The sequence below is a fragment of the Salvelinus sp. IW2-2015 genome, linkage group LG6.1 (assembly GCF_002910315.2).
Source record: "Salvelinus sp. IW2-2015 linkage group LG6.1, ASM291031v2, whole genome shotgun sequence".
Classification (NCBI taxonomy): Eukaryota; Metazoa; Chordata; class Actinopteri; order Salmoniformes; family Salmonidae; genus Salvelinus; species Salvelinus sp. IW2-2015.
The window spans coordinates 16,459,218-16,482,192 of record NC_036845.1 but is presented as its reverse complement, the minus strand read 5'-3'; the positions used below and the strand labels follow the sequence as shown (position 1 = coordinate 16,482,192).

General features: G+C 42.2%; 1 protein-coding gene across 2 annotated transcripts; it reads right to left on the bottom strand.

The window, feature by feature from the left end:
• Window positions 1-42: 42 nt before the first annotated feature.
• Window positions 43-22,958, bottom strand: LOC111965207 (metal regulatory transcription factor 1). Of its 2 annotated transcripts, XM_023989242.2 has the most exons (11): window positions 22,834-22,958; window positions 19,362-19,901; window positions 15,425-15,663; window positions 11,433-11,564; window positions 10,954-11,027; window positions 8,904-9,040; window positions 8,419-8,496; window positions 8,100-8,202; window positions 7,351-7,997; window positions 7,191-7,257; window positions 43-5,727 (listed from the first exon to the last, which is right to left on the bottom strand). In XM_023989242.2, exons 2-11 carry the CDS (start codon window positions 19,833-19,835, stop codon window positions 5,198-5,200), a joined length of 2,481 nt encoding a protein of 826 aa, XP_023845010.1. In that variant the 5' UTR covers window positions 19,836-19,901; window positions 22,834-22,958; the 3' UTR covers window positions 43-5,197. The 2 variants fall into 2 exon arrangements, with proteins under 2 accessions (XP_023845010.1, XP_023845011.1); XM_023989243.3 differs by having other exon boundaries at window positions 19,362-22,958.
• Window positions 22,959-22,975: the final 17 nt, after the last annotated feature.

Here is a 22,975-nt window from a genome sequence, read left to right as displayed (position 1 = left end):
ATGGGAGACCCGTCATAAGGTTTCATTAGTATTATATTGCTCTCAATTCAAAATAATTACTTTATTATGCAATACTACTTTATACAAAACAAGCATAAGCAAACCAATTTCACATGATACATTCTTTTAAAAATAKAATTCCTTTACAACTTCATTCTTTGGGTGTTGAAGACATTCCTTTGGAAGCATTACGTTTCCCCCTCGTTTTACCCATTGAGTGTTCAAATGAACAGAATTCCAAAATCCTAACTGCTTTCTTCAAAGTGGCACTTTTTCAAAACCTCAACTGCCGCCAGTGTTTTGCACCTATGCACTCACCATTCCAAGCATCTGACCATTGGCTATAAAAAAGGACAAAAATCCCCATTTGAGCMGTTATTCGACTGACAATTTAACCTAAAGGTAAGCGGTTAAGTGTATATAATAAAGGCTGAACTTGCCAGAAGACTCAACCCTTGTTCACAGATCTACTGGGGTCAGAACCATGGTGTCATTTAGCAGACGCTCATATCCAGAGCGACTTACAATAGCAATTATGCCTTGCTCAAGGGCACAGACAGATTTTTCACCTGGCAGGCATGGGGATTCGATTCAGCGACCTTTCGGTTACTGGCCCAACACCATTAACCACTAGGCTACCTGCTGCCCTGGACACCGTGGAGCCGGCGTGAGATATGGGTCAGAAAAYGTACCTCTGGGCTATTCTACTGTACTATATTTTACCTTAACACATCCATCCCTGAAAACTGTCATTTTTGTGCTCCTGCTAGCTAGCCGTATTCACCGCAGCCATTTGAGTGTCAGCCAATCAGCTTCTTTGTGACGTGCCCTTGATCACTAGCTGCCACAGATAGACCCTGCCATTTCTCTTCTCAAAATGTGATTTTAAACCTAATCACACTGCCTACCTTAAATTTAGAAAAGCTCATTTTTGTTTTCATGAATTCATTTCTCTCCAAATGTGATTTTAAACCTAGCCTTAACAGCACTGCTAATCTTATGCCTAACCCTTAAATTAAGAAAGCTTGTTTCATGACATTTTACAATATTGCCAATTTTGACTTTGTGGTTGTGGTAACTAGTGGATAACTGTGCCATTCCATAATGGCTGCTGTGGCTACTGCTAGCTAACATGAGGACAGAAAGGCAGTTTTTTGGAGTACAGTGGCATATCCCGTCCCTGCATTGAGGTAACTTTTCCCACCCATATCTCGCGCCGGCTCTAGTGCCTTAATGTAACCATGAAGGCGTTTTGAGCTCAGTGTAAACAAGCATAACAGTAGGGTCAGTATCTTCTAGCAAAGTTAGAACCAGCACTTTCAATTCTAACAATTGGTCTAACAAATTTGGACCCGACTTGTATCACCCTTACAGATTAACGTAAAGTTAATTGAGATGACTTGAGTAAAAATAGCACATACAGTATGAGAACACGATGATTGTTATTCACCCAAAACTTAAAAGATGCAGCATACAACATTTGACCCAAATAATTCTTACAACAGAATCATATCGTAATTTYCCCCCCCAAGCAAATCCAGTTAGCTTTTAAATAGGTAAATGTAAAAAACTAATGATTCAATATTCACTGGAAAGCAATGGGAAAAAAGACAAACATTTCAATGCCCAGGCTTACAGCCCCACCTCAAACATGATACATCACACGTAATAACATGAACCTTCACATAAAATGGATGATTATGGTGATCAAAATAGGATGTCAAGTTGGTTATACTGTTGAATACTGAAAGAATTTTGAGCAAAAATGGTTACGTATATGGAGTTCCGCAAATGAGAAAGTTGAGCCTTCAAAGTTGACATTACCAAACCTGAATATTGATTTAACTGAATTACTTGGACCAAGACATTGATGTAAAAGGTTGGTCATGATTTTTTTTTGCATTTTGTACTTTACGGAATACTGCACTCAAATCATTGCATAGATATTTTCTTAAAAAGYATGCATCGAATTGGGAGGTGAACATGTTGAGGGTGGTCAGGGTTCATATTTGTAATACATCAAGTTATTGACCAGCATTGTGAGGGGGAATACCTATACTGAACAAAAATATGAATGCAACATAAAGTGTTGTTCCCATGTTTCATGAAAATAAATAAAAAAGATCCTAGAAATGTTCTATACGTACAAAATGCTTCTCTCAAATTTGTTAACATCCTTGTTAGTGAGCATTTCTCCTTTGCCAATATAATCCATACACTGGACAGGTGTGGCATATCAAAAAGTTGACTAAACAGCATTACCATTACACAGGTGCACCTTATGCTGGGCACATGATGTCAAGTTGAGGGAGCGTGCCATTGGCATGCTGACTGCAGAAATGTCCACCAGAGCTGTTGTTATGGTGTACATCAATGTCGTTTTAGAGAATTTGGCAGTACGTCCAAACCACGTGTTACCACGCCAGCCCAGGACCTCCACATCCAACTTCTTCACCTGCGGGATTGTCGGAGACCAGCCACCCAGACAGCTGATGAAACTGATGATTATTTCTGTCTGTAATAAAGCCCTTTTGTTGGGGGARAAACGAATTCTGATTGTCCGAGCCTGGCTCCCCAGTGGATGGGCCTATGCCCTCCCAGGCACACCCATGGCTGTACCGCTGTCCAGTCATGTGAAATCCATAGATTAGGGCCTTTCTGATTTCCTTTTCTGAACTGTAACTCAGTAAAATCTTTCAAATTGTCACTAATATTTTTCTTTAGTATAAATAGCAATAATAAAAAATTAATTCACATTTTATATTACATTTTAAGTGCCAACTACATTAACTAATATTGCAGGATATCACCAGGTTTTGGTATTGGTTAMATCTCAAAACAGGAAAAGGGCAAAGCCCATGTTAGTTTAAACATTTCCCCTATTCAGGTCTGCCAGACAAAGATTTCCTGCATACTCTGTTATCCGACTTAGGTGACGACACTTAGGTTGGATCTCAGTCCCTCTTTCCATGCTAAATAATAGAACATGATAGCTGCTGTCAATCAATGCCTGTGAAGTACCAATTCAAAYTGTTGATGTAATTACAATTTCCGACTACAACATTGATGTAGTGATCTGTAAAATAAAGTATTAAGTCTACAATACAGTACTACAAAAACAAAAAAAATCAAGAGAAACAATTTCCGTCTACAGTACATTTCTGCAGTAACATCTTCACATAAAAAATTACAATAGAAAAATAATAATCGGGGGATCATTTGATTTGTTGGCACAATATCTGTTAAATCTTCAAACAAAAAATTACGTATTTCTTTTTAATGTACTGTTGTCCACTTGTAGACAGCTGCTAAAAAGGCATTGAACAAGACTAGATTAACAAGAGGAAGTAGTCAGGCAGCGTGTCCAAATCAAGCCATTGGCAAAGATTGACAAGGCAAGGAGCCAGCTCAGTAAGCCACAGCAAGTGAGATATCCTGTAGTAAGGCTAGGTTGCTCTACACATATTAGGGCATAATGCCTTCTCTCCAATTTTGTAATCATTGCATTATGTCCCATGTGAAACAATATCGTCATATATTCCAAGAAAGTTACTTATGCTTGCATTTGAAAATAAATACTATGTTGACTGCACAGAAGCCAATGGCCCTAAAACTAACCATTATAAGGCTCATTTTAAACTCTTCTGCATAAGATGTGTGAGCATCTGCATGGGCGCAGAATGCAAAGACAAAGGGCAGCGCATGGGGTATCGTCTTTAGTCTCCAAGGTTCAAGTCTACATATTCAAAATGATATACAAAACAAATACATTCTAAAACAATCTAAAGGAATAAGTGTTCATATTTAAATGTACCGTATTTACACCATCAACACCCTTCAGAAACAAACCACATCTGACCGCAGTGGTATTCAAATAGTGTCATAGTAATAACGCAGATAACTGGTCATATTAGACAGTGCACAAAGAGGGGAGAGTGCAGCCGAAAAAGGGGGCTACTACAATCGATGGGCATCCGGGCAGTTGACTGCTAAAATGTCTAAATGGACAATCTCTTATTAAATAAAGGAAAATCTCAAGTTGTATAAATTAGATATGCCATGATGCATCCCTGAGTGGGTTGTAATTCATAGAGAAACACGGTTGAGAGCAATTTTTTTCATCCTTGATCCATGATTTCATTGTGAAGAGGTTTTGCAGACCAAAAATACCATYGAGGACCTTTTTTTGACAACCTCGATGTACAATTAATTGCAATAAGGTGCAGTGTTAAAACGGCTTTCTGAAAACTTAGATTGAGCGGGGCTCCATAAAACAAAAATCAGTAACAACAGAAGGGGGACTAAAAAAGAAACCTTAGGCGAAAAGTGGAATAAATTAACAATGATGATCAATAAGCTGAGACTTGATGACAGTCTAAGGTCAGAGATTTGGATTTTTTCTCTCCAATAATTAAAAAAAGTATTATTACTAATGTATTGACTTCTAAATTATATTTAAAAGTCAAGCAAATTGTGTCACAGGCAATTTCTTTTTCAATGGGTAAATATACCTGTAAAGAAAGACAAAAACTAACAAAGCGAGACGAAAGACAAAACAAAAATCTGGACTACACTAGCTAATTTATATAAAACACTGGAAATTACTCTTCACATTATGGCATTAGCAATACATTGCTTTTAAGGGAATGGCAAAACTGCCACAAATTCCTTGTAGGAAATATAGTTGATGAAATTCCAATTCACTTCACATGCAGTGCATTCTGGTCAATCACTTACCAACTAATCGTATTAGTTACAGTTAGGAACTAATGTACAGTACATGGATATAGACAACAATGTTTTGTTTTGCTTCTCTCAGGAATCAGCTTCACGCCAAATTAGAAGCCGACAATAGTTCTTAGGGCCTTTCAAGACAGTGTCTTGTTTGATGGAGAGCCAGCCAATTAAGAACACTTTTCTAGACTGGCATGCATTTTGCTGCTTTTCCAAAACAAGCCCACTCATTAAGTTTCACTTACAATACTTGAAAAGCGGACGTGTAGTGGGTAAATCGGAAAGWGCGGCTGCGTCCTGATTCTACATCCTTCTCCTAAAGTGTGCATTTGCACACTCCCTTTAATTTAACAATGGTAGAAACTCCCTCTGTCCAACGCTTACACCAACTCAATGCTTTTAAATCCATGACTGGGAGTATGCAAGAGAAGGGTGGAGAATAGGGACAAAGCCTTAGTGTCCACTAGGGGTTGATGGTGGTGCTAGCGCCAGCCATAGTGAAGTCGTCACTGCTGGTCACCAGTAGCAGAGCCTCGATGTTGGCCGTGCTCTCGGGGCTCTGCAGGGACAGGAAGTCCGACACGTCCATGGTGGCCAAACCATCCGTGATAGGAGGGGGGTTGGTGGTCGCCGTGGCCACCCCTGTGGAGAACGTATGTACAGAGGTTGAGGGGCTACCCGGTCCTAGTACTGCACCTGTTTGGGGAAGAGGCAGGGACTCGTTCACTTCTGAGGTGAGCGGTGGGAGGCAGCACAAGGGGAAAGAGGGCGCCGGGGGGAGTACGGGGGGAAAGGGCAGTGCCACGGGAGCGGGGGGAGGTGGAGGAGTGGGGGGCACTGCGGGCTGTTGTTGTGGTGCTGCCGAGGCGTTGCTGCTCTTGTTGGAGGTCTTGTCTTTAGCAGAGTCCCTGCAGGCACACTGACACTGGCATGACTCCTCCTGTTTGATGATGATGACGGGAAGGCTGAGGCCGATCTGCTGGACAGAGTTGCCTGTAACACATTCCAAAACAAGGGTTGTATTTCATTAGGCACGAAAGGGAAGAAAATCCAAAACAGAGCGAACTCTCTTTTGCACAACACTTTGAAACACAATGTACCCTAATGAAGACAAACCGGAGCTACAGCATGACTACAGACCAAGCCAGCTGTCCAAAAATTACATCCGATCTTTTGTAACTCAAATTCCATTCAAATGCTACTAGGGAACATCAAATTAATTTGTGCCAAGTAAATACATTCAACATGGATGAGTTTTCTACGTTACTGACTTGAGTTTGTGCTTTTTAAATATCCTGATTAATTTCAACATTGGTAGGCTACCCCACATGAAAAAATACTACAGTTTACTATAGAATACTACAGTACTTACTATAGAATGCTGTAGTATACTGTAGAATAATATCCTACACACTCTRCAACACAGAGTGCCTGGACACAGCCCTTAGTCGTGGTATATTGGCCATATACCACAAACCGCCGAGGTGCCTTATTGCTATTATAAACTAGTAACCAACTTAATTAGAGCAATAAAAATACATGTTTTGTCATACCCATCAGCCAATCAGAATTCAGCTCGGACCACCCAGTTTATAATGTAGAATAATATACTACACACTGTAGTATCCCTTGATCATGTACAGTACTTACTATATCATTTTGTAGTATATGATAAAACACTATAGTAAACACTTAAGTAATGTCCGCAAAAACACTACAGTTTGCAAAAACACGTCTTTAACTATAGCAATACTACTGTATTTAATTTCCATATACTCTGTCCGTTCCCCTTCCCCATATCCAAATTTGTGCCACCCATGAGACCTACAAATATTGTGTTTCCTTCAGATTTTAGAAAAGAGCAGAAGCTCTGAACTATCTGTTCAGACCCCAGTCCTACCTACCTACAGGTTATGGAAAATGTGCTGTTTTAGTATTTGTTCAGTAGGTTTCCTCAAGGAGAAAGCTCTCACTTTATGTAAATACTACAATATACAAGTCCACAAAAAAAAAAAAAAACACACTANAAAAAAAAAAAACACACTACAGTGAATACTACAATAAATTCAGCAAAACATTACAGTAAATACTATAGTATGTATACCATATTATAAACTGGGTGGTTAGAGCCCTGAATGCTGATTGTCTGAAAGCCGTGGTATATCAGACCGTATACCATGGGTATGACAAAACATTTATTTTTACTGCTCTAATTATGTTGGTAACCAGTTTATAATAGCAATAAGGCACCTCGTGGGGTTCTGATATATGGCCAATATACCACGACTAAGCGTTGMGTCCTGCTTAAGAACAGCCCTTAGCCGTGGTATATTGGCCATATACCACAACCCCTTGGGGCTTATTGCTTCAGTATACTATATTATTTTTTCATGTGGGTCAGTGCAGCATTATTGCTGTTAATAATCACACTGGTAAAAGTAGGGGACAAATCTCACCTGAATTTCCTCCCACTGGTATGGCTGTGGTAAAGAAGACCTTCTCTACTTTTGGACCTCCGTGTGCCTGGAAACAAACAACATTGACAGCATTGATGTCCACACAAATTCATCACCACTCAACCAAACTATTAATTCAATGTCAAACCGGCACTTTTACCGCTTGCTCTGGGTTCTGCTGGTTGTTGGCTGCGGTGTTAAGGATCCACTGCAGGTTCTGGTCGGACATGATGATGCTGGGCTGCAGCAGGCTCTGGGTGTGGCTGTGGCTTGGGGTGAAAGTGGGGGCAGARGCTGGGGGCACCAGGGCAGGGTTGGTGTTGCTGGCCAAAGGCACGGTGTGAGTGTGAGCCACGGCCGGCAGCGGCACAGTCTCTGTGGTGGCGACTACAGCGCCCAGAGCCGCGTTGGCCAGGGCTGGGCCTGGCACCACTACTGGCACAGTAGAGGGCACTATTGGAGCAGTCTGGGCGGGCAGTGCCACGTAGGGGGCAGGCACATCTGGCGTCTGCAGGGCAGTGGGTAAGGGTACGAAGGTGGCAGGGTGCTGGGTAGAGCTGACTGTGGTAATATTACTAATGGGGGCAGGAGGTGCTGGAGTCTGGGAAGAGGGGGTTTGGCTTAGAGGGATCTGGGAGGAAGCCTCAAGGACAGTGGTGGTGGTGGTGTGGGAGTGAGGGTGAGGGTGGGAGTGGGAACAGGAGGATGAGGAGGAAGGAACGAGGGAGAACGAGAAGGAGATGGGGGTGGATCCATCGCCCATGGTGGACTGGCCAGTCTCCTGGCCAAAGGCTTCAACAAGGCGCTCTGAAAAATATGAAAAAATATATATACAAAGAGCAAAAGTTAGTATGAAAATGCACTGAATTCAACCCAAGTTACAGTTTATAGAATGTGATGGGTACTTGCCGTGAGGATGTGCATCGTCTTGACTAACACTGTTCTCCGGACTCTGGAACATGAGCTCGAAGATCCTCACGGGGGTAACACTGCTCAAGTCCAAGTTCTGAGACTAACACAGATGTAACCAAGCATTAACACGATAGTACATGTCTGTCTTACAATACATCTTGATTCTTTATTGATCCCTTATACAGAAACAAAATAAATATGGTTGTTTTTGCTGTCATAGTAACCCACCACAAAATAAATTGTTCATACATGGACAAAAGCAGAATGGACCTATATAGTCAAATAAGGGCTGATGAAATAAAACGCACACACTCACATTGTGGATGTTTTCTCTGAGCTCCGAGTCAGTCGAGATGAGGCTCAAGTCACTGAGGCACAGTGAATGATTTGCATCCTGTAATTAGAGATGCATAGTCCCAAATTACATTTTCCACTGCCTAGGAACATTAACAGAACAAGACATGGGAGAAGCCAAGAAGCCTTCCTTTCTAGAGCAAAAGCCATCTGAAGTCATAAAGATGCATAAGGATAGAATGTAATACGTTAGATCATAAAAACAATCAAAACAGACTATACTGATAGCAGGCACAATGTTGTAGGTACAAATAAATGAGTTTACCCTTAAAATGACTTCCATGTTAATAATATAATATTAACAATACTCTATTCAGCAACTTTTATTCAACAGTGAGTGCATACTTTTTAAAAATTGGTGGTCACAAGGGAATCGAACCTACGGCTATGGCGTTGCTAGCGCAACGCTCTTAGCGTAATAGTTACTTTGATTTATGTATGGCTCACCTCGGACAAGGGGTGGGTGAGGGTGACACTGAAGGGCTGGCCCTTAGCCCCATGGCCCCTCACGTGACTCTTCAAACTGTACTGGCTGCTGAATGCTTTCTCACAGCCGTCACTGGGACAGTTGAAAGGCTTCTCCCCTGAGGGAAGGATGGATGGAGGGGGAAGGGGGGGCGAGACAAGGGAGAATGGGAGGAAGGGAGAGGGTCACCTTCACTGTATGCCAAGGGAAATTACTATTTGGTCTGCATGACAAACATTTTCCAATTGAAAAGTTGTGTCAAATCAAACACGATCATTTCTTAATATAAAATATCGGAAAAAGTTCAAATAAAATTGTATTGGTCACATACACGTGTTTATCAGATGTTATTGCGGGTGTAGTGAAATGCTTGTGTTTCTAGTTCCGACAGTGCAGTAATATCTAACAATTTCACAACATATACCCAATATACACAAATCTAAGTAAAGAAAGTAAGAATATATAAATATATGGACAAGCAATGTCAGAGTGGCATAGACTAAGATACAGTAGAATATAATACAGTATATACAGTCGTGGTATTTACAGACCGCACCACCCTCTGGAGAGCCCTGATACAGCCTGACAGGATGCTCTCAATTGCACATCTGTAAAAGTTTGTGAGGGTTTTAGGTGCCAAGCCAAATTTCTTCAGCCTCCTGAGGTTGAAGAGGMGCTGTTGCGCCTTCTTCACCACACTGTCTGTGTGGGTGGACCATTTCAGTTTGTCAGTGATGTGTACGCTGAGGAACTTGAAGCTTTCCACAGCGGTCCCATCAATGTGGATAGGGGGGGTGCTCCSTCTGCTGTTTCCTGAAGCCCACGATCATCTCCTTTGTTTTGTTGACGTTGAGTGAGAGGTTATTTTCCTGGCACCACACTCTCAGAGCCCACCTCCTCCATGTAGGCTGTCTCGTCATTGTTGGTAATCAAGCCTACTACTGTTGTGTCGTCTGCAAACTTGATGATTGAATTGGAGGCGTACTTGGCCACACAGTCATGGTTGAACAGGGAGTACAGGAGCGGGCTGAGCACACACCCTTGTGGGGCCCCAGTGTTGAGGGTCAGCAAAGTGGAGGTGTTGTTTCCTACCTTCACCACCTGGGGGCGGCCCATCAGGAAGTCCAGGACGCAGTTGCACAGGGCAGGGCTCASACCCAGCGCTTCGAGCTTAATGATGAGCTTGGAGGGTACTATGGTGTTGAATGCTGAGCTATAGTCAATGAACAGCATTCTTACATAGGTATTCCTCTTCTCCAGATGGGATAGGGCAGTGTGATGGCGATTGCATCGTCTGTGGATCTATTGGGGTGATAAGTAAATTGAAGTGGGTCTCTAGGGTGACAGGTAAGGTAGAGGTGATATGATCCTTGACTAGTCTCTCAAAGTACTTCATGTTGACAGAAGTGAGTGCTACGGGGCGATAGTCATTTAGTTCAGTTACCTTTTGCTTTCTTGGGTACAGGAACATTGGTGGCCATCTTGAAGCATGTGGGGACAGCAGACAGGGAGAGATTGAATATGTCCGTACACACACCAGCCAGCTGGTCTGCGCATGCTCTGAGGACGCGGCTAGGGATGCCGTCTGGGCCGGCAGCCTTGCGAGGGTTAACACGCTTAAATGTCTTACGTCAGCCACGGAGAAAGAAAGCCCACAGTCCTTGGTAGCTCTGTAAGTCGCTCTGGATAAGAGCGTCTGCTAAATGACTTAAATGTAAATGTAGCGGGCCACGGCGGTGGCACTGTGTCATCCTCAAAGCGGGCGAAGAAGACATTTAGCTTGTCCGGAAGCAAGACATCGGTGTCCACGACGTGGCTAGTTTTCCGTTTGTAGTCCGTGATTGTCTGTAGACCATGACACAGAAGCGAGGCAACCCTCTCTGTGGCACCATTATAACAATAAAATTGAGATATTAAGCGCTACTCGGTGTCTCTGAGGTGTGGAATATGGATGAATGATTGGTTGACTGTCATTCTGAAATTTGACTGAGAACTTATTTTCCAAACAGAAGTAGCCTAAGTAAAGCGTACCTGTGTGTGTCCGTACATGCGTCTTTAGGTGATGGCTGGCAGCAAACGCCTTGCCACAACCATCATGGTCACACCTAGAGGGAAGATCACACAAATGATCTGTCAATGTAAGCCAAACAGCAATAGAGAAAAACATGTGGAGATTAAGCTGATGAAGAATACATTTAAAAAATGAAGATTAGAAAAACTGGTGCATAGAAATTAGGAAAAATTTGTGCACCACAAAGCAGTGTCATGCCCCTTACTGTTCTTCCAATACAAAACCATATATCTAACTAATCAGTACAGATGAAAGATATAATCCCCTCAATGTGCATTTTTCCCACTCCTTTAGGCTACATTTGTTTACATGCATGGAAAATCTCAAACCAGGAAAAGGGCATCCAAACATTAGCAGATAATGTCCTATATCCAAGGCAGCGGTCTTCCTCCCCTTGTGAAACATAAACCATAGTGGTGCGTGGAGTCGGAGAACTCACCGGAATGGTTTCTCCCCAGTATGAGTGCGAATGTGCTTCCTCAGGTCACTGAGTGTGGTAAAGTACTTTGTGCATCCCTCTGATTCACAGTTGAACGTCTTCCCCGTGTGCAGTCTCTGGTGTGCTTTCAGTCTGCCGAGAGGAGATAATTACAAGTAATCAACCACGGGGAAGATTTAAAGGAGCTATGTGTAACGTTTGGGGGATAAATTAAATCCTTGTTTTTGAAGAATATGGCTTAGAGATAGCGTATTACTCCTTTCTAACCATGTCATAATCCCCCCAAAAGTTGTATGGGTGTGAAGTTGTGTACTATCTTTTGTTTTCAAACTCAGCAAACGAGAGCCAGTCGTGTAGTAGGAAGCAGTGGGCCAGAGTGGATAGTTACAGTATAAGTTTTTGATTTGAAGGGTTAAGCAGTGTTTGAAAAATGATGCACTCCTTTCGGGGAATTTTATTCCTTTACTACAAATATATATAAATACATCATTGACATTTAAATGGTAGGCCTAATTCCAAGTGGAAATGTAGCTCTTTTAACAAGAGCAAAAATATTTAGCGTCTGAAAATGTTCTCACCATCTTGAATTAAATAAACATGAGTACACATTAGAACACAGCAGACTGTTAATGTGCAAACACTTGGGCCTAGAAGATGTGGTGGCACTCCAAGAGAAAGACACCAAATTGGGAAATAACCTAATCTTGCTTTAAACTTTAAGGACACAATCCAGGGTCATGTTGATTAGGGCAAGCAATGGAAAACCAACTCTCGCTATTCTTATTGGACAAGTCTAGATAATCCTTCCCTGTTTGTCTGTTTTCTTCTGTTTGGTGCCTAATGAACAGGACCCTTGGCCTAGTAGACATAGTGCCACCGTTTCCCTTATAGGAGGGGACAGGGCAGCATGGTTCTGAGAGCAAAGTAATGTGATTAGGGGGAAACAACACATTGGCTTGGCCGTGGTGATAAATGGACCTTGACAGGGGAGTCGATGGTGKCACGCTTCCACCACCGCCTGTCTCTGTAGTCTTCGGTTCAATGTCACAACACTGGAGCCACTGGCTGACTAGCTTACTACTGGCCTGGCTGAGGGTCTCCTTTCATAATGCCTTCATTGAGTGCTAAACCAAAGAAGCTAAATGCAGCAGATACTATAAAACCAAGAACAAATTAGAAAACAAATTAGAAAACTAACATTGGGAGATAAAACAAAGTCCTTACCAATTAGGCTAGAACACCCAACGATGCATAAACGCACTGTTCAGTACTTGGGAGAAAAAACAACTAAATACTAACAATATTAGATCACAATGAACTGACAAAACGATTGGACCTACAGACAGACTGTGCTGTAGATAAGAAAAGCAAGCACATCCTCTTTTTTGATACATCCTTTTTTTATGCAATGTCAGACTGAATGAAAAAAACTAGGCCTAGGGCTGGCACAATTACCATATAACTGCATAACTGACGGTAATGGATGAAGACAGTCAAAAATAAATTAACTCATATCTGGGGGGGTTTGTGGAACGAACAGCTGACTGCAGATGGACAAAGTTTTGCTTTTAGAACTGTTATAAACGTGACCTCAATAAATTAGCTGACCAATAACAGGCTGACCACACCGCTCGCGTAGCGTTGCAAAATAAATGTAGGAATCTATGTTATTCAATTATTGCACCCACACTGCTCACGAGCGTCTGCGTTGCCACGGGCTAAGTCCTTTCAATTTCTGACGCAGATCGCGCTGCAAGTCCTGCCTCTCCCATCTCCTCATTGGTTTATAGAAGCAGGTACCCACGTGGGTGATTGAAAGACGAACTGTGTTGCCGGTCGGTGTAGTAATACTATGAAMGTTTAGATGCCAATCACCATATCAGTTCAAAGATGAAAAAACCTGGAAGGAGGAGAGATGACTAGAAACGATTCGGTTGGTCGTTTTATGTGTGGATAAATTGTCGGAGTAGTGGACCTTGTGCATTTCAGGTAAAATAACAACTCAATGTTTATATCCCTGGACAAATTAGCTAGCAACAGCAAGCTAGCTAAAGAGGACAAATTAGATAGCTAGTGCAAGCTAACTAGCTAAATTGCCATACATATTTAATGCTTTTCGAACTGTCTCCAAATTAATGTCATTGGTTCAGAGTTTGTTTTGATATTTTAACCTGCGTGTCGTGATCGCGTTTGGTGTAGGGCACGTGCTGGTTAGAAAGATGCTGCAGTAGCGTTTTCAAATTATTTGTGCCGTTTTGTTTCATAACTACTAATCGCACAAAGAATTACAAATCCTATATCCCACCTCGCATAGCAACACTGCCTGGCAGGGGAGCTGTGTGCACTGAGTGAAGTGCTGATAGATTCATTTTTGGAAGCGCTGCGCACACATGGCCAGCCCGCTCATTAGGCAGGATTAGGCGTCCGCTTATGACGGCAGATTGACGAGGGCGGCATTTTCTGAGMCAAACTAGCCAAGATGCACCTCCAACAACAACACATAAAACCTAACTTAATTCTGCCCAAAAAGAATGACAATTTCTCTCAACCAGTGGCATATTGGCTTTTTAGGTGAGCGCTGATGCCGCCCTTTGATAAGCACTGCCCACTTTTTGGAGGCAGAGCGCCCCAAAAAATAAGCGCCGTCTATGTTTGGTTCAGATTTTGTACGGTCTAGACCAGCCTTGATTTGGCCCAAACAGACGTCGAGAAATTACTTATTTTCAACTTTCAATCAGAACCAAAAATTTGCCTGACTTCAACATCCGGAAAATACATTTTCAACATCTAAAATATGTATTTTCAACATACGGAAAATACCTTTTCAAATTTCATTCAGAACCTAATTTGAACGTAACTTCAACGTCTGGAAAATACGTCATTTTGCTTACTGGGACTGGAGGGTAAAAATGTGTCTAATTTAGTCTAAAGTCTACAAAGTGAGACTTTGTCCTCGTGTTTATTGGCTATTTACATTGTTTTGTTTTGTTCACAAGCTCGGTTGTTTTTCAACGTTAGTTGAGTCTGCTGCCTCAACTGATACTGATCCCAAATCACAGACACACTTGACACTACTCAAGTAGCCCCATTACCACGGTAACCTCCCGGCCTTAAAAGGGCAGCTGAACATTTTGTCTCTGATATTTTGGATAAAGGAATGAAATTGAGCAATATACCACATTACTTCTAATACATTTCTTGTTTAAGAAACAAGCATGGTCATCTGCTGTTTTGTGTTTTTCTTTTCTTCTTATGGTAAAATCTGAGTGGCTGTGGATGGTGGACCAAAAAGTACATTTTAGGCCCTACGTGAAGGCTAGATGTCACTTGACATTTTTTATATTGTATCTATTTTATATGTAATTTATTACCTGTCATCTTTCATCTATTATCGATCCATCTTCAGTATAGGCCTACATATACAGATAACTGCCAAAATAAAAGGGAACACTTGAGTAAATGAGGGATACAATGTATATTGAAAGCAAGTGCTTCCACACAGGTGTGGTTCCTGAGTTAATTAAGCAATTAACATCCCCATCATGCATGAAAATGCCCAGTTGCCCATTATTTTGGCTATCATGACTACAATAAGAGATCTCAGTAACTTTGAAAGAGGGGTCTCAAAAGAGCTTAAAGAGTGTGTGTGTGTGTGTGTGTGTGTCTGTCTCAGTCACACTTATGGGAGATTCTGGAGCGGAGCCTAAGTCAGCGTTTTCCACCACCGTCAACAAAACACCACATGGTGGAATTTCTTGTGGAAGAATGGTGTTGCATCCCTCCAATAGAGTTCCAAACACTTGTAGAAACTATGCCAAGGTACATTGAAGCTGTTCTGGCTCGTGATGGCCCAASACCCTATTAAGACAATTTATGTTTGGTGTTCACTTTATTTTGGCAGTTACCTGTAGATATACAGTCATCTGATTAGTCAGCATGTCTGGGAATATTTCGACATGCAGCTAGTAAGTTTTGTGCTAGTCGAGCCTCACCTGTACAGGGTGTTGAAGGCCTTCTCGCAGCCCTGCACGTCGCACTCAAAGGGCTTCTCCTTGGTGTGAACGCGCACGTGGATCTTCAGGCTGTAGGAGGTGAGGAAGGCCTTGCCGCAGCCCAACTGGTTGCACACAAACGTGTACTCGCCCCGGTGGGTCTTCTGGTGTGTGCGCAGGTTGCCCGCCGTGCTGTAGGTCCGTGTGCAGCCCTCAAACATGCACTGGTACCTCTTCACCTGAGTGACAGACAAGAAGATAATTACTTTTTCTTAATTCTTTGCGACATCTCTCCTCGCCTATCGAAAGACTTTGGATAATAAGGTCAGAGGGGAGGGACCTTGGACCTTCTMCAATGTGGTTGAGAAGGAGGCAAGGCGATAGGATGAGAGCCAGAGYGAAWYWTTTTTTGGTATGTTTGCACAGGTAACAATGACACGGCGCATGAGCGTGTAAGTGCACATGACATCAGTGACTCGACCCCCCCCATCCATTTCCATCTGACTGATTCTGCTGTGCACCGTGTTTCAACTCAGCAGTCTCCGCATTCAGCGGCCGTAGCAGTCAGTCACTCTTATGGCACTGTTCTGTTCTCACACAAAAGGCCCCGGGGAGAGAATAAAGCCGGCTCTTTTCCCCTCTGTATTCCCATAGAACACACTAGCCTACATTGTCATAACACAAAGCCTTCCCATCCAAGCTTTATCTCCCACCCCCCTATTTACAGAGCTTGCGTTATACCCCATAACTTAATGCCTTGATCCTCTTGTAGACTGGGGGGGGGAAATTAACGCTTTGTTAGACAAATTTCAAGAGAAAGTCAGCCAGCCCTGAACGCGTTAAAATGACACTTTTTCCCTTAATAAATAGTGAACAACAGCTCACATCCCCTTATGTAACTCCTGGATAGCCACATTTCACACAGAGAGGCTCTACTAGACACAATAGTGAGGCAGCCTGTCCAATCAAAAAAAAAAAATTAATAGAGCTAGCGGTCCTTTATTATTTCTCCAAAAGCATGGATTCCAGCCATGACAACTGGTCCACTAGCAGTCTCCGCATGACACTACAAATTACTGGAACCTAACAGAGACGCAGCGGGAGATGGCTTAGACAACTGTTGGCCTATGTTAAAGGAGGAGATAGGAGAAACCCCCCCCGGAGATCTTATTCATCAGGGACCAAACGGAAGAAAACTGACCGAAATACAGAGGGACTACCTGAACTTGTCTGTTACAAAACATTTTGCTAAATTGTGCACTAATGAATACGACCCAGCATAACCCGTCCCTTGGTGATACTAGGCCTAATGACTGACTGGTTGTGCTATTCATTCAAGTTTCAATGTCATCTGCACAAGTACCGTGACATGCCTTTCTTGCAAGCTCTAAACCCAACAATGCAGTAATCAATATCAATGTAGTAAAAATAACAAAATGTAGAGCAAAAACACAAGAAATAAAAATAAGAAYATGAGAATGTAAGAAGCTATAAACAGGATCAGTCCAATACCATATTTACAATGTGCAGGGAGTGTACTGAAGTGATAGAGGTAGATATGTATAGGGGTAAGGTGACTAGGCATCAGGACATACGACAAACAAAGTGGTAGCAGCATATATGATGAATGTGTGCGTGCGTGTAGAGTCAGTATAAATGTGTGTGCATGTTATGTGTGTGTGAGCAAATGAAGTGAGTAAGAGGGGTGTGTTGGAGTGTCAGTGTGCGTGAGTAGGGTTCTGTGAATGTGCATAAAGACAGTGCAAAAAATACAAATCATTTCTAACACAAGAGAGGAGGAAGGGAAGTAAGAAGTATGAACCCCACACAGTGAGGAGCCTGGCTGCGGTGCTGCTACAGCGTATCAGCTGTACTGTATTGTTATTCAACCCCCACAACTTCACGACTGACTCTCCCACTTCTGCAGCATCACTTCAAATCAAACAGGTTCACTAGATTGGCATGCCATCGCCTCCCACATGCACAGTGGGGAAAGAGCACTCCAGTAKTAGGCTACACAGAGAGTGTCTAATGCAACTAGATGCTGCTAAGTGTACTGAAAATGTATGTAAGAATGCTGCAAGGCCTACTGAAAATGTAAGAATGCTGCAAAGCCTACTGAAAAGGTATGTAAGAATGCTGCAAGGCCTACTGAAAAGGTATGTAAGAATGCTGCAAGGCCTACTGAAAAGGTATGCAATAATGCTGCAAATCCTACTGAACTGCTATGCTAAGGACTGCTTTGTGTTGCATTGACACATTTAGAACACCTAGGCTAGAGAAACATTGAAATTAACATATGCAATGTTAGGAATCCACATGTGCAATTATGACAAAACGTCAAAAGGAAATAAGGAGAAGCAACATGAACAGATGCCAAATGAATTGAGAGGAACAGTCATTTGGGGTGATTGCATCTTTGGCTCAGAGTCTGTAGATGAGATTTCATAAATCCAATTGTAAGTAAGCAAAATGCATTTTCTCTCCCTCAATGACATCATGCAAGTAGCTAGGCTAGGAGGGGGCAGAGTGGACTGGATGGGCTCCAGCAGAGCACTTCAACACAAAGACAGCACAAGTACCCTAGTGGCACTGGCCAAGTCGCCAACACGGTGACAGAGGGAGACCCTGGTAACAAACAGGAACTTGTTGCATTGAGGGTGCAATATTTGGCCGGGACTCATCATGATTGGTCAGGAGTAGTGTTGAACTGACCACTGGTGTGACCCTGAGGTAGCCTGTTGTTACGGTGCTGCTTTGCATTCTAGGAAGAAATAACCTGGAGGTGCAACCCTCCAACAAGCTCCATTGTACAGTGCTCTTTTGCAGACCAGCGTGCCTTACACAATGATTAAGAGCTAGACGTAAAGTCTGCAGCCACTAGACCTGGCATCATAAAGTACAACACAAATTATGACACTGCACAAACTTCAGATGAGTCATTTACTATGTGTGCTGTTCTGTACACAGGGGAGGAGGGGTTAAACATTTATCATATAAAACAATGCAGTGGTGGAAAAAGTACCAATTGTCATACTCAAGTAAAAGTCACCCAGTAAAACAGTAAAAAAGTGTTTGGTTTTAAATATACTTCAGTATCAAAAGTAAATGTAATTGCTATATTTACTTAATTAAGTATCATTTTATTAATTTTTTCTTAAAATAAATCACATTCCTTATATTAAGCAAAACAGATGGCATGATTTAATTTATTTTTTATTTTTATGGATAGCCAGAGGCACACTCCAACACTCAGATATAATTTACAAACAAAGCATTTGTGTTTAGTGAGTCCACCAGATCAGATGCAATAGGGATGACCAGGGATGTTCTCTTTAAGTGCGTGAATTAGACCGTTTTCCTGTCCTGCTAAGGATTCAAAATGTAACTTTGTACTTTTGGGTGTCAAGGAAATTGTATAGAATAAAAATTACATTATTTTCTTCAGAAATGTAATGATGTAAAAGTAAAATTGTTCAAAAATATAAATAGTAAAGTAATGTACAGATACCCCCCCGAATACTACTTAAATAGTACTTTGAAGTATTTTTACTTAAGGACTTTACAACTCTGAAACCATGTGGAAGCAGAAAGGTCTTGAGGAGAACCTAGCTCGCTAGGCAAATCAAAGCATTTCATTCATCCAGTGAATTTACTCTCCCTGCTCATGCCTCACGTTGCTCCCTTTCAACCTGGGGTCTCTATTATTTTTACTTAACACAACACACTAGGATAATTGTGGGTTGAGATCAAGTACATTTAAAATCAGGGAGCGCAAAATCCCTGATCTACAAACCACCTTGCATTCCAAATGACTACTCATTATGTGATCAAAATTAGTGATTCTGCGCCTTGCCCAAACTGATCCCCTCAAATATGCTGTATGACCTCCACACAGYGTCACATAATGCATTTCAGTGGTGGTAAGCCAACATACCTCCCTTTGCTTGGTTTCTGGACACTCGGAGTGCAGAGTGAGGGTGGCCCCCTCGATGTTGCGCGGCATGGCCATGGACCCCGGGTTGATGATGAACTGGATCTGGTCGGGCGAGATGGTGTGATGCACGTATCCCTGCGACATGCCGTCCTGGTCGCCCATGAAGGTCATAGAGCCCTCCTCCTCGTCCTCCTCGTCCAGGTCCCCGTCGACTAGGAAAGTSCCCCCGTCGTCGTCCCCCACGCAGTGTCCATGGTCCTCCTCTCCCTCCTCGTCCAGCCGGATGGGGTCCTGCTCGATGAGCACCGTAGTGCGGTCGTAGACGCGGGAGCCCGAGGGTGCCGACATTAGGTCGGCATCGTCTTTGTCGTCGTCGTCGTAGTGCGCCATCTTGTCTTCATCGTTGTCATCGCGCTCGAGGCGGTCCACCTCCAAAAACATGGAGGCCTCCGTGCGAGGGCCACGCTCGCTCATGGTCCCGGCTGGGCTGGCCGCCTCTGGTGGGTGAGTGTGCGCAGAGGACGGCGTGCTCACTTGTTCCTGCACAGAGGAGGATAGACAGGAAAGTGTGAGGGTGGTGGCTTTGATGAGTYGTGCTGTGCCACTTCAAAGTCAATGTGTTCATTTTAAATGCAGGGAAGTGAGCGCTGACCTACCCTTCTCTGAATTTCAAAACAATTCTGTTTACAGAAACAATCTCTCTGCTTGCTACATCTTGACCCATTGAAGTAAAGAATATAACAAATTATGATTCCTTGCAATTAAAGTACCTAGAGCCTACTTTCAGTCAGTGACCTGGGCTAACCCTGTAGCTATTTGGCTAAATGGGGAAGGCCTACGTGACTCCCAAGCAAATACTGTAAACAGAAGATTTAAGGGAAAAACAAAAATGCTTTGACACTTGAGGCTAATATTTCCACCTTCCAAGAGCAGAATACAAATACTTGGAAATATATTTGGTGGAGTATTGCAAAGGTAGGTAAGTGGGACAATGCAGAGCAGTTATTTTTAATCCAAAGACAAGCGTGGAACACTTGCTATTGAAGACAACACCTGGCTATATTGAGAATGCAACTAGAGAAGATAACTGAACAGTTTTCTGGCAGTGCCAGTTAAAAGCCACCAAATCTATAGCCTAAAGTTTGGTTACAAAAGTGGTAGTGTAGGCTACTCGTCATCTTCAAACATGCCATGCATAGCACCATAACCATTATACCTATTCCCTAACGCTGGAGTGAAATTATAAAACTCATCTATTCTCTACGATGCATTGGAGTAAGGTCTAGATGTAGCTATAAATGGATTTAGGCTAATTCATGCAACAAATTCCATGAGTATGACAGTTACATGGGAAGATTTGAGTCCTTTCCTTTAAGCGGCCAGCTCAACTGCAAAGGCTACTCCCATTTTATTGAGAAAAATGTGTCAGAGTGGCTAACAAATAGCAAATAAATCCAATAACACCCGAATGGACCTCTATACCAGGAACTCAATACCAGGCAGTGTAAGGAAGGCACTAAAAATTGTCAGACTCCAGACACCCAAGTCAGACTGTTCTCTCTGCTACCGCATGAGAAGCTGGACCGATGCACAACATATGTAAACAACAAGATCCTGAACAGCTTCTACTCCCAATCCATAAGACAGCTAAATACTGTAGTTAGTTAAATAGTTAACCAAATAGCTACCAAGAGTATCTGCATTGACCCTTTTTGCACTAACTTTCTAGACGCATCACATACGCTGCTGATACAGTTTATGATCTATCCTGTTGCTTAGTCACTTTATCCCTACCTATTTGTACATATCTACCTTCTATTACCTCACACATGGACTTGGGACTGGTACCCTGTGTATATAGCCAAGTTATCGTTACTCATTGTTTATTTATTCCTTGTGTTATTATTTCTGCTCTGCATTGTTGGGAAGGTTCGTAAGTAAGCATTTTACCATTAGTCTACCTGTTGTTTACGAAGCATGTGACAAATAACATTTGATTTGGTTTCATTTGAATGGTGTAGAATGGTCTGTGTTCCTAGGCACTAACCATCTTGACACCCATGGAGTTCCAGAACTTTCTGATTTCGTTTGACAGCACAGTGATTTATCGTGGAAAATAAGCACGTTTGAGATCAATTGACACCCTTTACCATGAAGCATTGAGATTTATTTTAAACTGCAAAACGCACCACTGCACTTTTATATACCAGGGTTGGCTGGCCTTCTCTAGTCAATCGTAGGCTCAGTCACTTGTATACTTTTATTTACAAAGCCATTTTGGGTTTACTACCATTTTATTCGCAGGACTTAACTSTTCCAAATGTCCGAACTGAATTTGGTAAAAATGGCTTTTATGAACTCTGTGCCATCTGCTTGGAACGCAGTACAAAATACTTTAACTGGTAGAACTTGTCCTGATTGGTGTTTTTAAATCATTGAAGTATTTTGAGGCTGATTCCCTGACCTGTCAATGTTTTAAAATGTGCTGTTTTATGAATTCTATGTTTTTATTTTTTACAAGATTACCTGTCGTTTTCATTTTCTCTGTCTGTAATTGTGTAATGACTTGGTGCTGCCCATCTTGGCCAGGACGCTCTTGAAAAATAGATTCCAAATCTAAATGAGCCCTTCCTGGTTAAATACATATTTCTTTAACCTTAGCTAGGATTACCCCAAAGCTATTTACAAACACTTTCAGGAGACAAGTTAAAGATGTAATGTCACACTCATCTGTGATTTCGCCTTTTGACTAAAGGCTCCATACAGCGCGACCACATAACTAATAGCTAGCTCGTGCATTTGTGAATAGTTGTAATTATTTGGCTAGGTAGCCAACGTTGGRTGGGCAGCTAACTTTAGAGTTGCAAGGACAACCAAGTTCCATCCTGATAACGTAATAACTAGGTAACGTTAGTTAAATAAAAAACAGCCAGCTGTCAATAGTTAACGTTAACTTCGAGCGACATGACAGTTCAATTAACTAGCTAGTTAGCTAACGTTAATATGCAAACGTAAATGTCTCGCTAGTTGAACACTTTTACATAGCATGTTAACTAAAAGGAAAACATGACAGCTAGTTTTTTTTGACAATGCAACGGTATTTCGCAAACGTTAGCTTTAACGATAATGTGTGGGTTGAAAATGTCAAGCTAACTAACGTTAATCAACGTTTCAGACTAACGTTAGCTATAATACTAATGAACACGTCCATGATAAGCAGCTACCAAGCATGCAGCGTAAAACAAGCAGGGTATTTTATGCTTAGATATCTAACGTTACTAGCTAACTAGTTAGGCAACGTTAGTAGTTAACGCTAGCTACAAATCTGTGAACTAACGTAGTGCTAGCTAGCCAGCTAACGTTAGCTTGACTGRCTGTCTGTCGATAAATCTCCCGTCGAAACAGATAAATTGACGAAATAAAAGTTACAGGGCTCCACTAGAAACATATATACAAGACAGAAAACATTTACCCGTGCAGCGCAAATGCCGACTTGGTTTATGTTTCGGGTAGCTTAGCACTTTCTTCCCATCCCCTCCCTAGTGATACCATGATTAAATAGAAACGTCATATTTCAGCCTCCCCCTCGTGTTGTATTCTGGGAAATATACCCC